Below are 25821 nucleotides of genomic sequence, written 5' to 3' on the forward strand. Positions count from 1 at the left end.
GGCCTTTACTTTAGCCCTACAATAACTCTAGTATAACTTTTCTTCCACACAACTATTTCAATCATAGCAATTTATCATTTAACTAAAAAGCATGTTAGCAGATTATGTTCAGAATACCAGTATTTACAGTTAGGTCCAGAAATATTTGGACAGTGACACAATTTTCGCGAGTTGGGCTCTGCATGCCACCACATTGGATTTGAAATGAAACCTCTACAACAGAATTCAAGTGCAGATTGTAACGTTTAATTTGAAGGTTTGAACAAAAATATCTGATAGAAATTGTAGGAATTGTACACATTTCTTTACAAACACTCCACATTTTAGGAGGTCAAAAGTAATTGGACAAATAAACCAAACCCAAACAAAATATTTTTATTTTCAATATTTTGTTGCGAATCCTTTGGAGGCAATCACTGCCTTAAGTCTGGAACCCATGGACATCACCAAACGCTGGGTTTCCTCCTTCTTAATGCTTTGCCAGGCCTTTACAGCCGCAGCCTTCAGGTCTTGCTTGTTTGTGGGTCTTTCCGTCTTAAGTCTGGATTTGAGCAAGTGAAATGCATGCTCAATTGGGTTAAGATCTGGTGATTGACTTGGCCATTGCAGAATGTTCCACTTTTTTGCACTCATGAACTCCTGGGTAGCTTTGGCTGTATGCTTGGGGTCATTGTCCATCTGTACTATGAAGCGCCGTCCGATCAACTTTGCGGCATTTGGCTGAATCTGGGCTGAAAGTATATCCCGGTACACTTCAGAATTCATCCGGCTACTCTTGTCTGCTGTTATGTCATCAATAAACACAAGTGACCCAGTGCCATTGAAAGCCATGCATGCCCATGCCATCACGTTGCCTCCACCATGTTTTACAGAGGATGTGGTGTGCCTTGGATCATGTGCCGTTCCCTTTCTTCTCCAAACTTTTTTCTTCCCATCATTCTGGTACAGGTTGATCTTTGTCTCATCTGTCCATAGAATACTTTTCCAGAACTGAGCTGGCTTCATGAGGTGTTTTTCAGCAAATTTAACTCTGGCCTGTCTATTTTTGGAATTGATGAATGGTTTGCATCTAGATGTGAACCCTTTGTATTTACTTTCATGGAGTCTTCTCTTTACTGTTGACTTAGAGACAGATACACCTACTTCACTGAGAGTGTTCTGGACTTCAGTTGATGTTGTGAACGGGTTCTTCTTCACCAAAGAAAGTATGCGGCGATCATCCACCACTGTTGTTATCCGTGGACGCCCAGGCCTTTTTGAGTTCCCAAGCTCACCAGTCAATTCCTTTTTTCACAGAATGTACCCGACTGTTGATTTTGCTACTCCAAGCATGTCTGCTATCTCTCTGATGGATTTTTTCTTTTTTTTCAGCCTCAGGATGTTCTGCTTCACCTCAATTGAGAGTTCCTTAGACCGCATGTTGTCTGGTCACAGCAACAGCTTCCAAATGCAAAACCACACACCTGTAATCAACCCCAGACCTTTTAACTACTTCATTGATTACAGGTTAACGAGGGAGACGCCTTCAGAGTTAATTGCAGCCCTTAGAGTCCCTTGTCCAATTACTTTTGGTCCCTTGAAAAAGAGGAGGCTATGCATTACAGAGCTATGATTCCTAAACCCTTTCTCCGATTTGGATGTGAAAACTCTCATATTGCAGCTGGGAGTGTGCACTTTCAGCCCATATTATATATATAATTGTATTTCTGAACATGTTTTTGTAAACAGCTAAAATAACAAAACTTGTGTCACTGTCCAAATATTTCTGGACCTAACTGTATAAGGAAACCTTTGACCCCTTCCTGATTTCCTTTTTCCGCTTTTTTCCCTCTACTTCTACTATTTTATTGGTATGTCAGTATAGCCATATGAAGGCTTAGATGAGTTCTAATTTTTAATGATACCATTCCCTTTACCATAAAATGGTAAAAATTACGTGTCAACATAATTCAACAGGTTACAGTAATACCAAACGTGTAGTTGATTTTACTATTATGCTGTTCTTAAAAAATTCTGAATTTCATAAAAAAGTATTGCTTCGTGTCGCCCCTTTATGTATGGGTGCTTGTTGTTTGCAATGTGAGCTAAAGTTTTGATATTTTTTAATAGTTTTGGTACGATTTTGTAGTATATGCAACGTGTTCATTGTTTGTTGTTACAGCAATTCTGGTGTTTCTATTATTTTGTTCTTTGCGGGGGGTTTCCCACCTGGATTGGAATTTGATAGATTTTGGAAGATTAGACAGATACAGTGATATCAGACTTGCAAATTTTGTATTCCTTTCTTTCGAATGTGGAAGAGAGGTGATTTAATTTTTTTTTTGCTTTTTTTATTTAATTTTATTTAACTACTTTTTGCATATCTTTAGTCCCCCTAGAGTTCTTGAACCTACAATTGTTTGTTCACTTACACTATATGCTGCAATACATTAGCATAGCATTAAAGTATATAATGAAACTAAAAATCTCTTAGGTAGCTTAGCCATAGGCAACCCACCAGCACCCCACAAATAGTGGGGTATTCCCACTTTTAAGACATCTCCATGCACCTGCATCTGATGTGTGATATCAGAAAATAACAGTAGCATCAGTTTATACCCTTCACCCACGGGGATTTTCCGTTTTCCCCTCCACTTCTTCCAAGAGCCTTAACTTAAGGGGGCTTTACACGCTACGACATCGCTAATGCGGAGTCGTTGGGGTCACGGAATTTGTGACGCACATCCGGCCGCATTAGCGATGTTGTTGTGTGTGACACCGATGAGCGATTTTGCATCGTCACAAAAACGTGCAAAATCGCTCATCGGTGACATGGAGGTCCATTCTCGATTATCGTTACTGCAGCAGTAACGAAGTTGTTTGTTGCTCCTGCGGCAGCACACATTGCTCCGTGTGACGCCGCAGGAACGAGGAAGCTCTCCTTACCTGCCTCCCGGCCGCTGTGCGAAGGGAAGGAGGTGGGCGGGATGTTACGTCCCGCTCATCTCCGCCCCTTCGCTTCTATTGGGCGGCGGTTCAGTGACGCAGCTGTGACGTTGCTGTGACGCTGAACGAACCGCCCCCTTAGAAAGGAGGCGGTTCGCCGGTCACAGCGACGTCGCCGGGCAGGTAAGTATGTGTGACGGGTCTGGGCGATGTTGTGCAACACGGGCAGCGATTTGCCCGTGTCGCACAACCGATTTGGGCGGGTGCCCACGCTAGCGATATCGGGATCGATATCGCAGCGTGTAAAGTAGCCTTTAGTCATATGAGGGCTTGTTTTTTGTGGGACGAGTTGTACTTTTCAATGACACCATTCATTTTGCCACATATTGTATAGGAAAAAGGGGAAAAAATCCAAGTGCGGTGAAATTGCACAAATGTTGTTTTTATTTACCATGTTCACTATAAGGTAAAACTGAACTGACAATATGATTCCCCAGGTCAGTACAAGTTTGTAGATACCAAACATATATAGTTCTGTAAAAAAATAGAACTGCGCTTTTGTCGCTTTTTTAGACCCATAGCGTTTTCCTTTTTAGAGATCTGCAGCTATCTGAAGACTTATTTTTTGCATCTTCAGCTTTTGTTTTTAATTGTACCATTTTTGGGCAGATGTCATGTTTTGATTGCCTGCTATTGCGATCTTGCAGCAACCAAAAAAACGTAATTCTGGAGTTTGGATTTTTTTTTCTCTCCAAGCCCTTTACCGATCAGATTAATTCATTTTATATTTTGATAGATCGGGTATTTCTAAACATGGCAATACCAAATATGCATATTTTTTTATTATTATTGTTTTATTTTCAATTGGGCAAAACGGGGTGATTTGAACTTTTATTTATTTATTTTTTTAACTTTTTTTTATTGATTTTACTAGTCTTCTTAGTGGACTTGAAGCCTGCACAATCAAACCTCTTCTGCTGTTCAGAGCGATGCTTCAGCATGCCTCTGAGCAGCAAATATGTTGTTCTCCTGTGAATGCTGGCGCTCTGACAGCATTAACAGAAAGTAAATCATTACAATGACATCAGCTGACCCCACCATGTCATGACAACTGATGGCATCAGGGAGCGACGTAATCCCCACTGGAGCATGTTAGACCGCACTGTCAAACGTTTTAACAAGCATGGGTGGATCTCTAATCCACCCGCTTCTGTTAGCTGCACGTCTGCTGATCAGATCAGCAGACATGTGCAGGGAATAATGAGACATATACCGGGAATTAAGATACATATACACCCTAGGACATATAAGTACATCTTAGGCCTGTTTCACATGTCAGTGAAAAACACAGACGTTTTTCACTGGTGTTAAAAATGCCTATGTCCCTCCATGTGGGTCCCACACGTGGGTTGTCCATGTGCAATCCGTGATACATGATCTGTACTCCGTGATTGCACATGGACATATACTCACCTGCCCTCGCATCTGCTGTCCGTGGTGCTGGAGTCTCTGGCTTTGCTGCATCCGGCCGCCGCTGTCTCTCACCTCTGCAGCTACTTCCAGGTCGGCTCTGGCTGCATACATGAATATGCATGCCATAATGAGCCAGACAGGAAAAGCAGAGAGCAGCTTCCGAACACAGCGTCACTGGAGAAGGTTAGTTGCAAAAGCTTTTATTTTCAATTTACAATTTTTTTTCTGGTACGTGTTTCATGGATAACACCATAGTGTGGTTCATGGGACATCAGTGATGCCAGAAAAAAATGGACATATCTCTGTGCGGCAATCACGGACACGCGTGTACGCCGCATGGAGACACGGTCAGTGAAAAATCAATGATGTTTGAGCAGACCCATTGATTATAATGTGCAAGAAAAGTGTATGTTTTCAGCTCACCGTTACAAGCCAGACACCGCTCCCCATTCAGATCCAGCGCACGGAAAGCTCTGCTGCTGAGTGTCCTGAAGTCATATTTTAAAAGGAAAAGAATCCAGCGCGATCCTTGGGGTATATTAAAAAATCCAATTTTATTTGCAAAAATAGTAAAATACAGCGGTGTGGCTGTAGGATACAGGGGGGGTTATGCCTCTTCGAACTACGCGTTTCGACACATAGTCTTAGTCTTGTACTGTGTATGTCCGTGATTCTGGTACGTATAAAAACTAGCAAATATGTACCAGAATCACTGACGTGTGAAACACGCCTTAAGTCGTACAAGAGTTAAACAGTAGCTATTTATTGCCATTAGAGGCAGATGCCAGCTGTTTAGCAAAGTCTGCACCAGGCATGTAGCAGTTTCATCCTCTGAGCCTATTCAATGCAACCACTACACTCATATACGTATGTCATAAGTCAAAAAGTTGTTAAACAAGAACTTTCACCAAAATATCCCACTAATATGTATAGAAGTCTCCTGATGCCAAATGATATAAGGTTAAGAAAGGTCAGGCATGTTGGATTTTAACATGCCTGATCATTTTTTCTTGTTGGAGATAAACTGCTGCCAGAATATGTATGAATGTACTCTAATAAATATTTCACTGAGTGCAATTTAATCAGCATGAGACTCATTTAGAAATAGGACTTTTCATGGCCTAACACTTTCATATCTGATTCATATATTTGATATGGCAAACTCATTTAATGTATTGTAAATGTAAATATTAGATAAGCTGTTTCTTACAAGTTTTTCTGTAGCATGAAATTTTAATCACATTTTATATAAATATGTTTGCAGTTTTAAATTAAATGATCAAAATGAAATAAGTTAAATGTCAAAGATATTAATTTGATCTTAATTGGCAATGGTGCAAAAAAGTATTTATTAATAAGAGCTGAATAAGAAATAAGACTTGCACAGTTGATGGATAATTGTGAGGAAAGCACAGAAAACAAATGAGATCCACGGCACCATAGTGAACCAACACCTACACTAGTCAGGATCATAACAATTGGCCAGGGGTACATAATTTTTTGTCACCTGGCCACATTGTCACACTGAAGAAATCCCAAGGGCTGAAAAAAAAATAATATGGGTACTTAAATGAATACATCACTAAAACCAAGGTCAGTGCATAAATACATAATCAGAACCAAGTCTGAACACACCCTAAAGGGTGCTTTACATGCTGTGACATCGCTAGCAATAGCTAGCGATGTCGTACGCGATAGTGTGATGCCCTGGGCAAGCCAGGGGTCACAGGTCATCACACCAGCACACCCTACATCCCAGTTAGGAACACCAAAGCTACTAAAATCCTTGTTGCCTTCCTCCAGGGGCTGATGTTCACACCAGGGGGTGGGCCAGGCGGTTGGCTCCGCCCACCGAGGAGTTCACAGCTCTGGAGGCGGGGAAAACCAGTCAGTCTAGTTAGGGGAGTGAAGGAGTAAACAGCTAAGTGAAAGTGAAGTGGTAGTGGAGCAAAGAAGAAAAGGAGTAAAAGTGAGCGTAGAAAGACCTGAAGTTAGTCCAGCTAAGTGCAGGACAGGTCAGCAAGGTCAGCAACAGTAGTGATCATCTGGAGGGGGACTGCTCGGAGGTTGCTGGAAGGACCGCGGACGGGTAGTGGCCCGGCGGTCTGGAGCAGTATACGAAGGACAGTCAGCACCAGGGCAGGGGCCTCTCGGACCCCGGCAAGGCTAGGAGTCGCCATAATTTGCCGAATCCGTCAGTGAAGGGGACGTCGATCCCCCAACAACCAAGTCCCGACTGAAGGCAAAAGTCCAACCATTAAGGAGGAACACCGCCACCGCCAGGGCACCAGTTCCTCAGGGCTAGCGTCTGCGGGCAAGAGAGGGCTCCTCCGGCCCATATCCAAGCCGGGGAGCGGGTTACCGGTGGGAACCCATCGCTACCAACAGAGAAACACTAGGTGCAGGTCAAAGGGACATCACCGTTACCTACTGGGAGAGCAAGTGCAGCCGTCCGTGGGAACCGTCTTTCCAGCCGTGTGGTTTACCGTAAAACTGTGTCAACGTCTCAGGCTGAGTGAGTACCACAGTGCCGCAAGGCACAGCGCTGCCCCCACGTCCCTGCGCCCACCAGGCCCTGCACCTCCCACACCATTCCTGGGCCCCGGGATCACCAACCCCTACCCACGGAGGGGCAACACAACACCTGGCTGCTCCGCATCACCACTCCCGGGGTCCCCATATTGAGCAGCGGTGGTGCTACAAATCACCACAACCGTGGGTGGTGTCACGGACAATAAACAATCCCCACACCCAACAACCCCCTTTCACTCACGGGCGAGGAGCGCCGCTAGAGTCCCCGGGATCCGGCCCACCGCTCGAGCCACCGAGCAGCAGCAGGCCGCAGCAGCCGCGGCTGCCGGACCCGAGCAGCAGTGGGAGAGCGCGGCATCCCCTCCTCCGCCCGCGACAACTTGGCGTCACAAACAGGATCTTACCGCTCTGCCGTTGGGTAGAGGTGCGCCTTGTGACCGCTGGAGGTATCCGGCTGAAAATTTCCAGAAGTCGCCATCTTTGGCGCGAAAAGTTCCCGCTCGAGCGTCTTCTCGAGTAGCAGAGGCGCGAAGGCCAAAACTCCGCCCCAAGAGAGGAGTGGCCGGAAAGAAGCTAAGGGGGACGCGATGGCGGCTGGCTGCATGTGAGCGCAGCTATAAAAGCAGGGACGCCAGGACTCTGCAGACATCTTGTTCCTGGGAAAAACCGCCAGCAACATGTGGATGCCGTCCCGCGACACCGTAGCCCCCGCACCTGGGACCGCGGCGTGGGTGGAGATCCGGACCGCGCAGCTCTACCAACGGCTGCAGGTCAAGATGCAGCTCCTCATGGAGGAGTGGGAGGCCGACATGGCGGACGTTATAGCGGCCGTGCGGAGACGCGAGGAAGGAGCGGAGGAAGGGAGGGTGAGTGACCCACGCCCCGATGCCCTGGAAGGGCCGGTCATCGCGGCTGCGGTACCCGGTCCAAGCCCTCTCCCCCCGTTGCCTCCCTCGCCACCCGTCTCGGAGGCTGTGACCCCGCCACTAGGCCTGCTACCACCGCAACCGGTAGCAATACCCAGCGTCCCCGCCCAGGCGGGCCGACCTGTAGCCGGAGCCCGTAGTCGACCGGAGGTGTTGCCCTGGAAGGTCCCAAAAACTGAACCGGAGGCATCCCATGAAAAGTCCCCCGAGCCGGAGCTGATGACCCGCTCCGAGCCGAAGGCCCAGCAGCGGAAAGCCCCTATGCCCATCCCCCACACCTCGGCTGAGGTAGCGCCGGGTTGTTGCTGTAAGGCAGCGCCCAAGGCCAAGACACCGCGGGACACGCCGCCCAGATTCCTGACAGTGGGCAACGTCCAGAATGTCCCGCGGGGCCCGACCCGTGCGCCGGAGCTCGCAGGAGTGCCGTATTGGGATAGGGAGCCGGTACCGTTGGGCCTGGAGATCAGTGAAAGGGAGAGAAAGAAAGCCGAGCTGGTGGCCAGAGCCATTAGAGAAAAAGAGAACCTCCGACAAGCAACATTCCGTGTCCGGGGACCGCTGTACGAGGGGCAGGTGAGGCGGTTTGATGTCCGCCGGGGCTACGGGTTTATCTATGAACCGGGCCTGGAGGCCGAAATGTTTGTAGCCCGGCGGGATGTGAATGCCCACCTGCCTGAAGAACATCCCGGCCATAACCTAATGCCGGGCGATATTGTACAGTACACCCGGCACTGTGGAGAGAGAGGGTGGTTTGCCCTGGATGTAAAACTGCGGGGCAGCCAGGAGAGCAGGGTGAGTCCCGCACCCCCTCCCTCGGAAGAAGCTGAAAGTCTGGAGTAGGGCAGCGGATGCCCGCTGCAGCAGTCCCCGTTGGGACCATGTTTGTCTGAAGTTATGTTTGAAAGTTTTGAAAATGATAAGCAAAATAATAACCGAAGTTTAACCTGATTAACAGTGATTGAACCGGCCGGAGCCGGCACCGTTGTCCCCGTGGGGACCGTTTAAAAAGTTAGCATGGGAACTATCCATGGACAAGCCCGTGAACTTGCAGGGCAACCACAAATGTTTAGTGGCTTGTAAATATGTTGTTTTACCGTACTGTTTTCCGCAGTTGCCGCCTTCGGAGAGGCAGGTTGGAGGGAGGGCCCTCAGCAGAGCAGGCTGGGGCCCAGCCACCAAAGGAACCGGTGGCTACCCTCTGGAGGGGAAGGACAGATCCCGCTCGGGTAACTTGTGCTGGACTGTGGGTAAAGGGGTGCTGCCTGGGCTTTAGGGGCAGCATCAGGGCCATGTTGCTTGGGTGGGAGAGAGCGGAAACCGTACCCGTAAAACCGTTTAGTAACGTTTAAGAAATGTGCCTCCCGTTGTGGGATGATGTTATAATTTATATGTTACCGTTTACCTTTTTACAGAAAATAAAACCGGTGTTGGACGGGCAGCCCGCGGACGGTCTGCATTTTGCTAAGGGGGAATGTGACGCCCTGGGCAAGCCAGGGGTCACAGGTCATCACACCACCACACCCTACATCCCAGTTAGGAACACCAAAGCTACTAAAATCCTTGTTGCCTTCCTCCAGGGGCTGATGTTCACACCGGGGGTGGGCCAGGCGGTTGGCTCCGCCCACCGAGGAGTTCACAGCTCTGGAGGCGGGGAAAACCAGTCAGTCTAGTTAGGGGAGTGAAGGAGTAAACAGCTAAGTGAAAGTGAAGTGGTAGTGGAGCAAAGAAGAAAAGGAGTAAAAGTGAGCGTAGAAAGACCTGAAGTTATTCCAGCTAAGTAAAGGACAGGTCAGCAAGGTCAGCAACAGCGGTGATCGTCTGGAGGGGGACTGCTCGGAGGTTGCTGGAAGGACCGCGGACGGGTAGTGGCCCGGCGGTCTGGAGCAGTATACGAAGGACAGTCAGCACCAGGGCAGGGGCCTCTCGGACCCCGGCAAGGCTAGGAGTCGCCATAATTTGCCGAATCCGTCAGTGAAGGGGACGTCGATCCCCCAACAACCAAGTCCCGACTGAAGGCAAAAGTCCAACCATTAAGGAGGAACACCGCCACCGCCAGGGTACCAGTTCCTCAGGGCCAGCGTCTGCGGGCAAGAGAGGGCTCCTCCGGCCCATATCCAAGCCGGGGAGCGGGTTACCGGTGGGAACCCATCGCTACCAACAGAGAAACACTAGGTGCAGGTCAAAGGGACATCACCGTTACCTACTGGGAGAGCAAGTGCAGCCGTCCGTGGGAACCGTCTTTCCAGCCGTGTGGTTTACCGTAAAACTGTGTCAACGTCTCAGGCTGAGTGAGTACCACAGTGCCGCAAGGCACAGCGCTGCCCCGCGTCCCTGCGCCCACCAGGCCCTGCACCTTCCACACCATCACTGGGCCCCGGGATCACCAACCCCTACCCACGGAGGGGCAACACAACACCTGGCTGCTCCGCATCACCACTCGCGGGATCCCCATATTGAGCAGCGGTGGTGCTACAAATCACCACAACCGTGGGTGGCGTCACAGACAATAAACAATCCCCACACCCAACAACCTCCTTTCACTCACGGGCGAGGAGCGCCGCTAGAGTCCCCGGGATCCGGCCCACCGCTCGAGCCACCGAGCAGCAGCAGGCCGCAGCAGCCGCGGCCGCCGGACCCGAGCAGCAGTGGGAGAGCGCGGCGTCCCCTCCTCCGCCCGCGACAATAGCACCCACCCACGTCGCTGTTTCGTCATGGGGGTGATCGCTTCCGTAGCAAACAATATTGCTACGGCAGCGTCACACGCACATACCTGCTTAGCGAAGTCGCTGGAGACACCGAACAATCTCTCCTTTAAGGGGGAGGTTCGTTCGGTGTCACAGCGGCATCACTAAGTGGCCCCCTTATAGCAGAGGAGGGGCGGAGATGAGTGTCCGGAACATGCCGCCCATCTCCTTCCTTCCTCATTGCCGGTTGATGCAGGTAAGGAGATGTTTGTCGTTCCTGCGGTGTCACACATAGCGATGTGTAATGCCACAGTAACGACGAACAACCAGCGGCATGCACCACCAATGATATTATGAAAAGGAGCGATGTGTTAACGATCAATGGTTTTTGCGATCGTTGATCGTCGCTCCTGGCTGTCACACGCTGCAATGTCGCTAACAACGCCGGATGTGCGTCACAAACACCGTGACCCCGACGATATATCGTTAGCGATGTCGCAGCATGTAAAGCACCCTTATTACTTCTCATCTTCAAAAATAGTTTGTATATTCAATCTTCTGCTTACTGTTCGCCACTGAGTCCGCTGTGTTTTCATCGCCTCTGTGGTAATGCAGTGACAGGAGCAGTGTGATAAGGTCAGCACACTGATGACCTCATCACATCACTGCATGTTGGGGCATATAGTTGTCCAGCTCTCCTGTCCCCACTTATCTGTTCAATTGTATTCATGTCTGAAAGATACAAATTTAATTGAATACAGAAAGAAGGGATACTGGCATCTACTTGTTCTCCACCTGTCGTGCACGTCTGTAAAAAGCCAACATGCACAACAGCAAACATCTAAACTTTGTAAGCCTCATGCATAAATGAGTACTATAATACAAGCTGCTAAAAAGTTTTTATTCTGTCTTTTTGGAGGGAGGTGGAACAAGCAAAAACAGCAATTTTGACATTGTTCTCTTACTTATTTATGCATTCATCCTGGCATATTTTGGCATTCACTGTGCAGGTTTGAGTTGTTTCAAATGCAATAATATCACCTTTTTTTATATCTTTACATTACAAAGCTTTCTCTAATTATTTTGTATGTTTTTTTTAGTCGCACTAGGTGAATTTTGAACTTCAATTAGTTAGATCGCTTATATAATTCAATACTTCTGTATAGCAGTAATGCTGACAATCATCCTATTAGACCTAGTATCTATAAGAAGGAAGATGAAAACAAAACAGAGCACACGGAGTATATAGTGCAAAAATAGAAAATTTATTAAAGTATGTCAATAAATAGTAAGGAAATAGTATAGGACATTTACAAGCACAAGTCTAGGGAATAAATACCTGGGTCCCGTGGACCACAATTGTACAGATCGTGTAAATAATGGGGTCCCACTGGGGAGAACCAGTACAACAATAATACAAGGTAAGGCACAAGGAAAAGTTCATAAATAGCAAAAAAACATTAAAGTGGATATGGGCTAATTATAGTAGAAGTAACGTGCTGACAAGTAAACAAGTGGCCCATATCCAAAAATGGATTGAAGCTACGAGTGAGCGCTTACCTAAAACAATGGTGGTGCAGGGGAGCCAGAGCAGAGGGGACCTCCGATGGCTGTTTCGCGGTGTACTACCGCTTCTTCCGGGAGGAGTGAGTGTGGTGTTGAGAGCCCACGCCGCTCTTTTGAATGCCTGTCACTCGATCACGTGATGTCAATCACAGGACTGGATGCCAGGAGAGTCAGAGACGCGTGCGCAGCCACACAGCAGCGCCCAGCGCTGCGCACTAAGTGCGCATGCGCATGGCACGCCGGAGGGAGCGCAGCGTCACGGCTCCCTGGCAACAGGAGGGACGCAGGAGGCGCGGCCAGCCCAGGTGATCGCACAGGTACACATGTAAGATGTAAACACCCGTCGAGCACCGGACACCACACCAGCCGCGCCCCCCCCTGGTGACAGGACAAGGAAAGCAAAAACATTAAGGGACATAATAGTCCATGTAAGACGCCACATATGTAACACATCAACAAGTAATGTCTTCTGCCAAGCTCAGAAGGGGGACACGTCACCACCGACGAGCCTGACAATTACTCAAGGCGGAAAGTGACACATGTGGTAGTCTGTAAGGTTAGTAACAGTAACACTGGGTTTGCTTTCCTTAAACTCAAAAGAGAGGCGAGGTAAATCATTGAGGATACAATAGTCAGAAGGACTAATTATCAAAATATTTTACAGTCAGAGCCCAATGGTTGTGTTGTACTGTATTAGGAAGAGCCACCATGAATACAAATATAATGGTATGCCACTAAAGACATTTTCTAATGTGTAAATGCATATCAAGTGGCAAATATGAAGGAACATAAAAATGTATATGGCCCACTCATCATGTATATCAAATCATGACAATAAGGAAAGGAAGGGGGGGAGGGTGGGGGGAAAAAGGGAGGGAGGGAAGGGAAGGAGAAGGAAGGGGGGGGAGACTAAGAGACATGCACAAATAATAATAGATGGTGAATTCTTGATCCAGAGAGGTTCACAGTCCTGGGCAACTGACTTGAATGATAAGGACAGCACCGCAAAAGTTAGTATGAAAAGATAGATGGAGGGTGGGGGACCTAATAACAAACAAAAATAAATATGAAAATATATATATATATATATATATATATATATATATATATACAATATAAAATTTAAAAACAAATGGACAAGAGGACCTCATTTATTCATTACATTATAGTATTTTTATACTCTTATGATTAGTTCTTGATATGCGTGATTTTAATTTTAATCATTAACTGTAGGTAATTATTCACGCAGACTCAAGAACTAAAAAGGGGGTACAAGGGACTCAGGAATAGGGCCGGAGGAGAACTCATAAGAAGGGGGCAAAGCTGATAGACTCATTCAAGCCAGCAGGGGTCAGCGTGCCCAGAGTAGAGATCCATCTTGTCTCGGTCTGTGCGAGTCGTTTTTTCAGGTTGCCCCCCCTGATGCCATCATGTATGGCATCAATTCCCAGAACTCTTAGTGACTTGGGGTTGCACTGGTGCGCAGCCTTGAAATGTCTTGGTAAGGGCTTTAAAGATGAAATATCAGTAACTGTTTTGGCTCCGCTAATGTCCCTCACGTGTTCCCGTGTGCGAACATGGAGTTCGCGTGTGGTCAGGCCAATATAAATCAAGGGACAGTCACATGTGGTGTAATAGATTAAATGGGTGGTGTGGCAGGAGATATACTCTTTAATTTGGAAGGTACGAGACCCATTCGCCGAAGAAAAGGAATTCCCCCTACCGATATTGGCACATGCCACACAGTGGCCACATGAGAAACATCCCCTTCTAGGTGTAATGTTACCAAAAAAATTAGAGGGGGCCGGCACATGATGGCTGCGCACCAAAAGGTCACTAAGATTTCTTGATCTCCTGGAGGTCATTAAGGGAATGTCAGAGAGGCAATCCTTAAGGGCTGGTTCGGCCTGTAAGATGGGCCAATGTTTCTCCAACACTCTACACATGCTGTCCCACTGCTGGTTAAATGTGGAGATAAATCTAATAGTATTCTCCGTTTTCTTGGGTTTGGATGGTAGTAGAAGCTGCCCCCTAGTATTATGGATGGCTCGGTTGTACCCGTTCCTAATGGCCCTCCCACTGTATCCGCGGTCCCGAAATCTCCCCTTAAGATCTTCAGCTTGGCGTCGAAAACTGGCCTCTGTGGAGCAAATACGCCTCATCCTGAGAAATTGACCAATGGGTATTGTTTTGATGGTTGAATAGCTATGAGCAGAAGATGCATGAAGTAATGAGTTAACTGAGGTCGATTTCCTGAAGACATCAGCCTGGACAATCCGGTGGTGGTCTAGCTCCAGGCTGATGTCGAGGAAATCGACCTTACTATGGTGAAATTGATATGTCAATTTGATGTTATAAGTATTTTGATTTAGATTGTTCATAAAATCCCCGAGTTCCTCTGCCGTGCCCTGCCACAGAAACAAAATGTCATCTATGTACCTCATCCAGCACAGCACACGGTCGGTCGCCCGCACACCCTCGTCGCCAAATAACCCCCTCTCCCAGAACCCCAGGAAAAGGTTGGCGTACGAGGGCGCGCAAGCCGCCCCCATGGCTGTGTCGTGGGTCTGTAGATAAAAATGGTCTATAAAAACAAAAAAATTATGTTTTAGGACAAAGCAGAGGAGCTCGAGGATTAATTCTGAAAAATGTGCATCCAAATTGGTCATTCCCAGGAAGAAGCGCACCGCAGTGAGGCCATCAGTATGTGAGATGCACGTATACAAAGATTCGACGTCAGTCGTGACCAAGAGTACTCCAGGGTCCACAAATATCCCGTCGACCCTAGTCAGGACGTCCGTGGTGTCTCGGACATATGAAGGAAGAGTTTCTACAAGTGGTTTTAGATAGTAGTCCAGAAATTTACAAATTGGGTCACTCAATCCTTCTATGCCGGACACAATCGGACGTCCGGGCGGGTCAAGGGGATCTTTGTGGATCTTGGGTAGGAGATAAAATGTCGGGACCTTAGGGGACACAGTGAGAAGGCCATCGTGTATCTTTTTGGTAATAATACCCTCTTCCAAAGCCCGCTATAAGATGAGTGACAGTGCAGCCAGAAAACGGGGAAGAGGATTAAAGTCCAGTTTCTGATATGTATCCCTGTTTTTTAGCTGCCTGTAAGCTTCCCTCTCGTATTGGTCACAAGGCCAGATAACAATATTGCCACCCTTGTCTGCGGATTTAATTACCACATCAGACAGTGATTGTAGTTGCCCGAGTGCAAGGCGGTGGTCATGGCCCAAGTTGTCATTTCGTCTCTTAGTGGTGATTTTGGTAAAATCCCGAGTCACCACTTTAGTAAAGATGTCAACCGCCGCACAAAGGGACAAGGGGGGGAACCTTGTTGACTTAGGGTAGGCACTTGGAGGGAACATACCTTGAGTCTGGGCACTCTGTTCCTCAAGTAGATCATTGAGTGCTTGAAGGGCCTCTCTTTCTAGAGTGCTGTCTAGTCCATCCTCTCTGTGGCTTCGGTGATGGAGTTTCTTGAGAATCAATTTTCTCGCGAAGAGATGCAGGTCCTTTACTGCAGTGAAGAGATTAAAGCAGTTAGTCGGTACAAAGTTCAGCCCCATAGAAAGTACTTCAAGCTGATGTTGTGTCAGAGTATAGTTCAAGAGGTTGATTACCTCAAGGGCATGTGGCTTCTTAGTGGGTTTCCCCTTTGTCGAATTTTTTTGGGGGGGGATATTATGAAGTCGATTCCTGCCCCTTGTATTAATGACATGGGTTTCTGAAGTACCGGAGGCACCGGAGGTTTCCCCAATTGATTCATTGTCAGATATAACCGATTGCAGAGAGGTTGAACGGGAGCGGGATGCAGAGCCAGATCTAGATACAGGTCTGGATCTGCCACCCACCGATCTCCATCGATACACCTTGTTATTATTGAAATCATTCAGATCTCTCTGCAGTTTTTTAAATTTCAGGTCTCTGACCTCCTTGTCCCATTTTTCGACCAACTGCTTCAGTTCAGCCTCAAATGCAGCAAAGGACTCACAAGGCATATTACGGGAAATTGAGACCTGTAGTTCTTCCATTTCACATTAAAACATACCCTATGCCAGTATGGCCTTTCTGAGACCTTAAGGTACAACCATGAGGCTCCTTGTTTGGATAAGAAGGAAGATGAGCAGCATCCCTGTCTAACCACTCAGATGCAGCAGTTTCTATTTACGATGGCATCTAAAGGTGGCTTTACACACTGCAACATCGCAAACGACATCGCTGTAACGTCACCGGTTTTGTGACGTAATAGCGACCTCCCCAGCGACATTGCAGTGTGTGAAACACATCAGCGACCTGGCCCCTGCTGTGAAGTTGCTGATCGCTACAAATCGTTCAGGACTATTCTTTGGTCCTTTGTTTCCCGCTGTGCAGCATGATCGCTAGAAACTTTCAGTGTGTAAAGGGTACTTAAAATACTGGAAACGAGTGATGTGTCACAATATCTGTCAATCACTATTCTCTGTCAGTCGGTTTCTCCCTCTCGGTCTCTATTCTCTCTCTGTCGGTCTGTCACTATCTCTGTCCCTCTCTCACAGTCTGTCAGTCATTTTCCCCTCCTCTCTCATACTCACCGATCCCCGATCCCCGGCGCGGCGCTGCATGACATTCACACTGCTGCGGCGGCTTTTACTATTTTGAAAAAGCCGGCCGCTCATTAAACAATTTCGTATTCCCTACTTTCCCCGCCCACAGGCGCCTATGATTGGTTGCAGTGAGACACGCCCCCACGCTGAGTGACAGGTGTCTCACTGCACCCAATCACAGCAGCCGGTGGGCGGGTCTATACTGTGCAGTGAAATAAATAATTAAATCATTTAAAAAAATGGCGTGCGGTCAACCCCCAATTTTAATGCCAGCCAGATAAAGCCATATGGCTGAAGGCTGGTATTCTCAGGATGGGGAGCGCGACCTAATGTGGGGAGCCCCCCAGCCTAACAATATCAGTCAGCAGCCGCCCAGAATTGCTGCATACATTATATGCAACAGTTCTGGGACTGTACCCGGCTCTTCCCGATTTGCCCTGGTGCGTTGGCAAATCGGGGTAATAGGGAGTTATTGGCAGCCCATAGCTGCCAATAACTCCTAGATTAATCATGTCAGGCATCTCCCCGAGAAACCTTCCATGATTAATCTGTAAATTACAGTAAATAAACACACACACCCGAAAAAATCATTTATTAGAAATAAAAAACACAAACAAATTCCCTCATCACCAATTTAATCAGCCCCAAAAGCCCTCCTTGTCCGGCGTAATCCACGGACCTCCAGCGTCGCTTCCAGCTCAGCTGCATGCAGGTGACAGGAGCAGCAGAAGACACCGCCGCTCCTGTCAGCTCCACGCAGCTAATGAAGAGTGCCGCGCGATCAGCTGAGCTGTCACTGAGGTTACCCGCTGTCACTGGATCCAGCAGTGGCCGTGGGTAACCTCAGTGACAGCTCAGCTGATCGCGCTACTCACCGCCGCTCCGGTCAGCTCCACGCAGCAACTGAGGTGAGTAGCGCGATCAGCTGAGCTGTCACTGAGGTTACCCACGGCCACTGCTGGATCCAGTGACAGCGGGTAACCTCAGTGACAGCTCAGCCGATCACGCGGCTCTCTTCATTAGCTGCGTGGAGCTGACAGGAGCGGCGGTGTCTGCTGCAGCTCCTGTCACCTGCATGCAGCTGAGCTGGAAGCGACGCTGGAGGTCCGTGGATTACGCCGGACATGGAGAGCTTTTTGGGGCTGATTAAATTGGTGATGATGGAATTTGTTTGTGTTTTTTATTTCTAATAAATGATTTTTTCAGTTGTGTGTGTTTATTTACTGTAATTTACAGATTAATCATGGAAGGTTTCTCGGGGAGACGCCTGACATGATTAATCTAGGACTTATTGGCAGCTATGGGCTGCCAGTAACTCCTTATTACCCCGATTTGCCAACGCACCAGTGCAAATCGGGAAGAGCCGGGTACAGTCCCAGAACTGTCGCATATAATGTATGCGGCAATTCTGGGCGCCTGCTGACTGATATTGTTAGGCTGGGGGCTCCCCATAACGTGGCGCTCCCCATCCTGAGAATACCAGCCTTCAGCCGTATAGCTTTATCTGGCTGGTATTAAAATTGGGGGGGACCGCATGCTGGTTTTTTAAATTATTTAATTATTTATTTCACTGCACAGTATAGACCCGCCCACCGGCTGCTGTGATTGGGTGCAGTGAGACACCTGTCACTCAGCGTGGGGGCGTGTCTCACTGCAACCAATCATAGGCGCCTGTGGGCGGGGAAAGTAGGGAATACGAAATTGTTTAATGAGCGGCCGGCTTTTTCAAAATAGTAAAAGCCGCCGCAGCAGTGTGAATGCCGTGCAGCGCCGCGCCGGGGATCGGGGATCGGTGAGTATGAGAGAGGAGGGGAAAATGACCGACAGACTGTAAGAGAGGGACAGAGATAGTGACGGACCGACAGAGAGAGAATAGAGACCGAGAGGGAGAGACCGACTGACAGAGAATAGTGATTGACAGATATTGTGACACATCACTCGTTTCCAGTGTTTGACTAGCTAGGTCGTTCTGCAGGTCCGGATCGCTGTTGCGTCGTTGGCCAGGTTTGCCTGTTTGACAGCTCACCACAGACTCACCAGAGACTTTGTAGCGATCCCGGCCAGGTTGGGATCGCTGGTGGGATCGCTGAAAGTCTCAGTGTGTAAAGGGGCCTTAAGGGGTTGAACTGCCAGAGTCATGGCTACTGCAATTAAGCCATGAGCACAGGTAAATAATACAACCCCCCTACTGATACTGATCTGATAAGTGCACTGTCAGCATTAATGAGATCACCCTGAAGAAAATCTACAGTTGGAGAGTGAGAATTGGTAGCCGATTGCGGCGTACATTTCTGTCACTGGTCAGGAACTGTTTGGGGAAGTGTTAAAGGGGTTTTTCACTATAACATACCCTTCTGATACCACATGGTTCCTCCAGGTAAAATAATAAAGCCTATACTCACCTCTCGTACCGGCGCCCTTCCAGTGGTGTTCAAAAACACGATGCCGAACTTACATGGGGTTGTGACGTCATGCAAGCCCTGCGTTGGCTTTTTTCTCCCTACCTTCAAACGCAGGAGCAATCAACAGGAAGTGAGTGCAGCCACAGCTCTCATTTCCTGTCAATTAACTTGTTTTGTCCGAAGGCGGGAGACAGAAGCGGAGCTTGCATAACGTCACAACCCCACATCAGCCCCGTCACCGCAAACACCAGTGGAAAGGCGCCAGTACAGGAGGTAAGTATAGGCTTTATTATTTACCTGGGGATACATGTAGAATCAGAAGGGGTTGTCCTAGTAGTGGACAACCCCTTTAATTGACATGATCATTGTAACAAAGCATATTTCATATGTTCTCATTTTCTAATGTTACATTTAGATAGATACAATGGTTTGAGCAATCTTTACATGCTCCAGCACACATAAATTGACTTTAATTGAATGTCTTTATTTTTAGTCCTATCAGTATGTTGTTCTTTGTATGGTTTACAGCAGTTTATAACATATACTTAAACTATCCATAATGATTGTAAAAATAGCATACATGAAAAGCGCTTTCCTCAATATGCTGCATCCTTGCTATTTAAGTTGTCTATCTGTTCACAGTGTTTTGTATAATAGATGCCTTCGAGAAGCAACATATGTTGATTTTATGATCTTGTGCCATAAATAATGCCACCCAACCCCCTTGTTAGATTTGCTATGGATGTTATTAAAGATGCATCTGCCATTGCAAATGTAAGGTTGAAAATGCTCATTCAGTTACTGAAAGTTAATATTCTAAGAAAGGTCATTTACATATTAATTTTGTTTCCAAAACAGTCTTAAGGACTCTTTACACGCTACGATTTATCTGACGATATGTCGTCAGGGTCACGGTTTTCGTGACGCACTTCTGTCATCGTTAGCGATGTCGTTGCGTGTGACACCTACATGCGACTCCGAACTATCGCAAATCGGGTGAAAATCGTTGATCGTTGACAAGTCGTTCAGTTTCAAAATATTGTTCGTCGTTTGGAACGCAGCAGACATATTGCTACATTTGACACCCTGCCAACGACAAACAACATCCACACGACCGCCTTGGTCAAACAGTATATCGCTGAATGATGTAGCGTCGTTTGTGAGATGTGCACGTGTGACCACTACAAAACGACCTATGAGCGATCTCGGCAAATCGTAACAACGATCTGGGCGTGTCACATCGCTAACGAGATCGCTAGCAATATCGTTGTGTGTAAAGCAGCCTTTAGTTTCAAGGAGGAAAACAAAAAGAACTAATTGAAGTAATCAGTAATCATGTGAAGGCCTTCTTATCCGGCAATGCAAAATCTTGAAATAAAGCAAACCATATACAAAAAAATCAATCCCCTACCTAAAAAGCTAATACCCCTTAAGCCCACTTTACACATTGCAATTAGTTGTACAATCGCATTTGCGATGTGACACGCCCAGGTTGCATACGGGATCTTATGAGATTGCACGTTGGTCGTTCATTTGCTGTCACACGTGCGTTAGTAGTCTATGTTAAATTGGTCAATTTTATGTGCGATCCTTTAGATCATGTGTTCTGTGACGTATGCATTGGGCACCTTTTTTTTTTTTTTATTTATTGACTTGCCAAGCGTGTGTACTGTGTAGGGATGCGTTTTTACTATGTCATCTGCCGTTCAGCTCTGCTACATGGCCGCTAACAGCAGACACAGACAGCCATGTAGCAGAGCTGATTGGCAGATGACAGCAGACACAGACAGAGCCGCACTGTCAGAATGAACTCGGGTGAACTTCACCCGACTTCATTGTCATGCCGCGGCTCTGTCTGTGTCGCGCCCTGATTAGCGGTCACCAGTGAAGGACTCACCGGTGACCGCTAATCTCCTAAGTTACTGAAGTTAGCAGCCCTCTCTCATACTCACCAATCCCCGATCCCCGGCGCAGCACGGCATTCACACTGCTCCAGCGGCTTTTAGTGTTTTGAAAAAGCCGGCCGCCCATTAAACAATCTCGTATTCCCTGCTTTCCACGCCCACCGGCGCCTGTGATTGGTTACAGTGAGACACGCCCCCCACGCTGGGTGACAGGTGTCACATTGCACCCAATCACAGCAGCCGGTGGGCGTGTCTATACTGTGTAGTGCAATAAATAATTAAATAATTAAAAAAAACGGCGTGCGGTCCACCCCAATTTTAAAACCAGCCAGATAAAGCCATACGGCTGAAGGCTGGTATTCTCAGGATGGGGAGCTCCACGTTATGGGGAGCCCCCCAGCCTAACAATATCAGCCAACAGCCGCCCAGAATTGCCGCATACATTAGATGCGACAGTTCTGGGACTGTACCCGGCTCTTCCCGATTTGCCCTGGTGCGTTGGCAAATCGGGGTAATAAGGAGTTATTGGCAGCCCATAGCTGCCAATAAGTCCTAGATTAATCATGTCAGGCGTCTATGAGACACCCTCCATGATTAATCTGTAAATTACAGTAAATAAACACACACGCCCGAAAAAGTCCTTTATTAGAAATAAAAAACACAAACATATACCCTGGTTCACCACTTTAATCAGCCCGAAAAAGCCCTCCTTGTCCGGCGTAATCCAGGATGCTCCAGCGTCGCTTCCAGCGCTGCTGCATGGAGGTGACCGGAGCTGCAGAATACACCGCCGCTCCGGTCACCTCCACGCAGCTAATGAAGACAGCCGCGCGATCAGCTGCTGTCACTGAGGTTACCCGCTGTCACTGGATCCAGCGGTGGATGCAGCGGTGGCCGCGGGTAAGCTCAGTGACCGCTCAGCTGATCGCGCTACTCACCGCCGCTCCTATCACCTCCACGCAGCAACTGAGGTGAGTAGCGCGATCAGCTGAGCTGTCACTGAGGTTACCCGTGGCCACCGCTGGATCCAGTGACAGCGGGTAACCTCAGTGACAGCAGCTGATCGCGCGGCTGTCTTCATTACCTGCGTGGAGGTGACCGGAGCGGCGGTGTATTCTGCAGCTCCGGTCACCTCCATGCAGCAGCGCTGGAAGCGACGCTGGAGCATCCTGGATTACGCCGGACATGGAGGGCTTTTTGGGGCTGATTAAAGTGGTGAACCAGGGTATATGTTTGTGTTTTTTATTTCTAATAAAGGACTTTTTCGGGTGTGTGTGTGTTTATTTACTGTAATTTACAGATTAATCATGGAGGGTGTCTCATAGATGCCTGACATGATTAATCTAGGACTTATTGGCAGCTATGGGCTGCCAATAACTCCTTATTACCCCGATTTGCCAACGCACCAGGGTAAATCGGGAAGAGCCGGGTACAGTCCCAAAACTGTCGCATATAATGTATGCGGCAATTCTGGGCGGCTGTTGGCTGATATTGTTAGGCTGGGGGGCTCCCCATAACGTGGAGCTCCCCATCCTGAGAATACCAGCCTTCAGCCGTATGGCTTTATCTGGCTGGTATTAAAATTGGGGGGAACCGCACGCCGTTTTTTTTAATTATTTAATTATTTATTTCACTACACAGTATAGACACGCCCAGCGGCTGCTGTGATTGGGTGCAGTGTGACACCTGTCACTCAGCGTGGGGGCGTGTCTCACTGTAACCAATCATAGGCGCCGGTGGGCGGGGAAAGCAGGGAATACGAGATTGTTTAATGGGCGGCCGGCTTTTTCAAAACAGTAAAAGCCGCCGGAGCAGTGTGAATGCAGTGCAGCGCCGGGGATCGGGGATCGGTGAGTATATGAGAGAGGGGGATAGACTGACATGGACAGAGAGTGAGGGACAGAGATAGTGACGGACTGACAGAGATTAGTGAATGACAGACATTGTGAGGCGCTTCAGAACGCAGCTTTTCAGCTGCGCTCTGAAGCAGACCTTTTATAAGCTGTGGTGCAGAGCGCACACCTGCGCACATAGCATCAGACACCAAAATCGTATGAGGGATGTCACACGTTACAATTGACTAGGTTCGTGCAACAAAACGCTTAATTCTAGAGAATGATACGATGTGTTTTCGATCAACGGTTTTGCGTTCAATCCTGATCGCACGTAGCTGTCACACGCAGATACCTCACAAACGATGCCGGATGTGCGTCACTTACAACTTGACCCCAACGACGAATTGTGAGATATATTGAAGCGTGTGTAGCGGGCTTTAGGCTGTTTCACACATCCAGCTTTTCGCCGGATTGCCGGATCCGGCGCACTCCAGTACAGTGTGATACAGTACAATGGCAGCACAGCAACTTCCGGGTCACATGCTCGGGTCACATGACAGTATGTGAATGGAGCTTGTCGCGCTGCCAATGTACTGTATCACACTGTACTGGAGTGCGTCGGATCTGGCAATTCGGTGAAAAGCCGGATGTGTGAAACGGCCCTTATATGATCACATGAGGTATGTAATGCTAGAGGCAGTGGAAAAATATTAGTATAACATTCCAATAAAAAGAGAAAAGCTCTATCAACCCCCTCATCTTTTGCATGGCCCCTTTTGTATCTGACCATTTCTAATTCACGAAAACACCAGCGTAATGTTCTGTAAGTAATTACTTGACTTTATCTTTTCTTTAATGCAGTGCATTGAAAACACTTTAAAGTTAGTAGGGAGAAAATAAAAAAAAAACGCTTTTGGGTTAGCGCATTTCCGACCTTGCGTTCTTTACATACATCCCATAGCTATGAGTCTGAAATGTGTCAGTCCAAATTTATTTTTTTATTTTCTCCATACCAACTTTGTAATATTTATAATGCAATTCATACGAAGAAATAAAGATCAAATAATTTTTGGATGAATTATAAATGGTCAGTTTTACGTCAGGCTTACGGTACTTTATAATAATAATTATTTAACAATAATTAAAAGAATTTTGTATTTAAAATTCACCATATCTGATTCTTCTTCCACAAATGGCAGACTTTAGAAACAGCCCTAATACACATAAGTTTATCAGTATAGTCTGACTAAACTGGCGCGTTTATTGTCTTAACAATGGTGACGCTTACAAAATGTCTCCCCCACCCGATCTACAGTATAAGTGTAACTTTTCTTGAAATTTTACTCTTCATTTGCAGTGAGATTTTTGTGTTGAGAATTAACTGTATGATTCTCCCTAAATATTTAATTTTAATTCCACTTTTGCTTCCTCCTTTATATAAATTATATATTATTTTTTTTTTACCAAACAGATAAAGAGCCAGTCCCGTATTACCCTGAATCAAAGCACCAAGAGAAAGGTATGTGAAATTTTTTCTTCAAATATGAAGATGGATTTATATCTATCTATCGGGCAACGTTCAACATTTACACATCTCTGTGATCATTAGCATCCAAGAGAACCAAACCAATGTTTTTCTCAGATCATCTTAGTTGCTTTCAGTTTTTTTCATGTTTTTTTAACTGAAGTAAGTAGACTGGTTTTATCCATTGACTCAACAATAGATCAGTTAAAAATGGATGAAACTCAAATGAAAATCTAAAGTACAAAGTAAGTCTTCAGGGGGTGATCCATTTTACATGGACTCCCATAAACTTTAATGCCCAAGTCTGATCCACTAAATGGATGAGAACAGAACATGCCCTGAGTCTCTTAGACCGGAGGATTTGTTTTTAAAAGTGATGTGTGTATGGATCAATGAAACTTTGTAGCCCATGTGCTGTCAAGGAATAAAACAGGCAGCACTAGGAAATATTGCACAGATGTGTGAATGAAGCCTAATTTCTATGTCAAATTGCAAAGGCTACTTTAAATCTTAAGGCCCAGTCATACACAACGACTTACCAGCGATCCCGAAACCGATGCGACCTGATAGGGATCGCTGGTAAGTCGTAGGGAGGTCGCTGGTGAGATGTCACACAGTCAGACCTTACTAACGATGCAGGAACAATACAGGTCGCAGTAGCGACCTGTATAACGATCTCAGCAGTCACTGTGACCCTGTCACACAGTGTCAAACACAGTGATGCGTCCTGCCCAGGAGGACATCGCCTTTGAAGAAAATGGCCTGGACCATTCTGCAACGACCGGCGACCTCACAGCAGGGGCCTGATCGCTGGTAGATGTCACACATAACGAGATCGCTAACGGGATCGCTACTGCGTCACAGAAACCATGACTCAGCAGCGATCTCGCTAGCGATCTCATTATGTGTGACGGTACCTTTAAAGATGTGTGTGATTCCAAAATGGTGGATATTTGTGTATCCTAAAGGAGTTTTCTGATAGTCACGGAGCACAGTTTGAGATAAACAATGCCTACCTTGTACATGCATTCTCTGATCCAGCCCCTTATTCAACTCCTTATACTAGACTACATTGAGCAAATCCTATAAAATCGTGTACACGTAATAGTGTGCGTTATAAATGATTAACTACCAAATGTATAATTGGTGATGGAAGATTGAACTAGATGGACCTAGGTCTTCTTAAATCTATGTAATTATGTAGTTTATGTAGTTATGTGGAAGAGGTGTGGATACCAAATGAATAAGCTTGTGAGCCATGTTTGCTATGTCATAATGTTAGCCAAATTGGCTAACACGGTACCAAAACCTTTTCACTTGTAACTGCTATGTCATAGGAACGGGACTACAACAGTGCAGGTATGTGTTATGTGACCTGCATGTGATAAAGGGAACACAGTCATATATCAAAATGTAAGTACATTACCAAATGTTTTATTCAGCATATCTACAAT

At 46.9% G+C, this 25821-nt stretch overlaps 1 protein-coding gene across 1 annotated transcript in view; it reads left to right on the forward strand.

Annotated features, from left to right (window-relative positions):
- RASGEF1B (RasGEF domain family member 1B) overlaps nt 1–25821 on the forward strand; it is a 625650-nt gene that overhangs the window by 65269 nt on the left and 534560 nt on the right. The window contains exon 2 of the mRNA XM_075352419.1: nt 24314–24361. Within this exon, the coding sequence (XP_075208534.1) occupies nt 24314–24361 (48 nt within the window). The remainder of the gene's footprint in view (nt 1–24313; nt 24362–25821) is intronic.

Source organism: Anomaloglossus baeobatrachus, chromosome 1, assembly GCF_048569485.1.
Source record: "Anomaloglossus baeobatrachus isolate aAnoBae1 chromosome 1, aAnoBae1.hap1, whole genome shotgun sequence".
NCBI classification, from domain to species: domain Eukaryota; kingdom Metazoa; phylum Chordata; class Amphibia; order Anura; family Aromobatidae; genus Anomaloglossus; species Anomaloglossus baeobatrachus.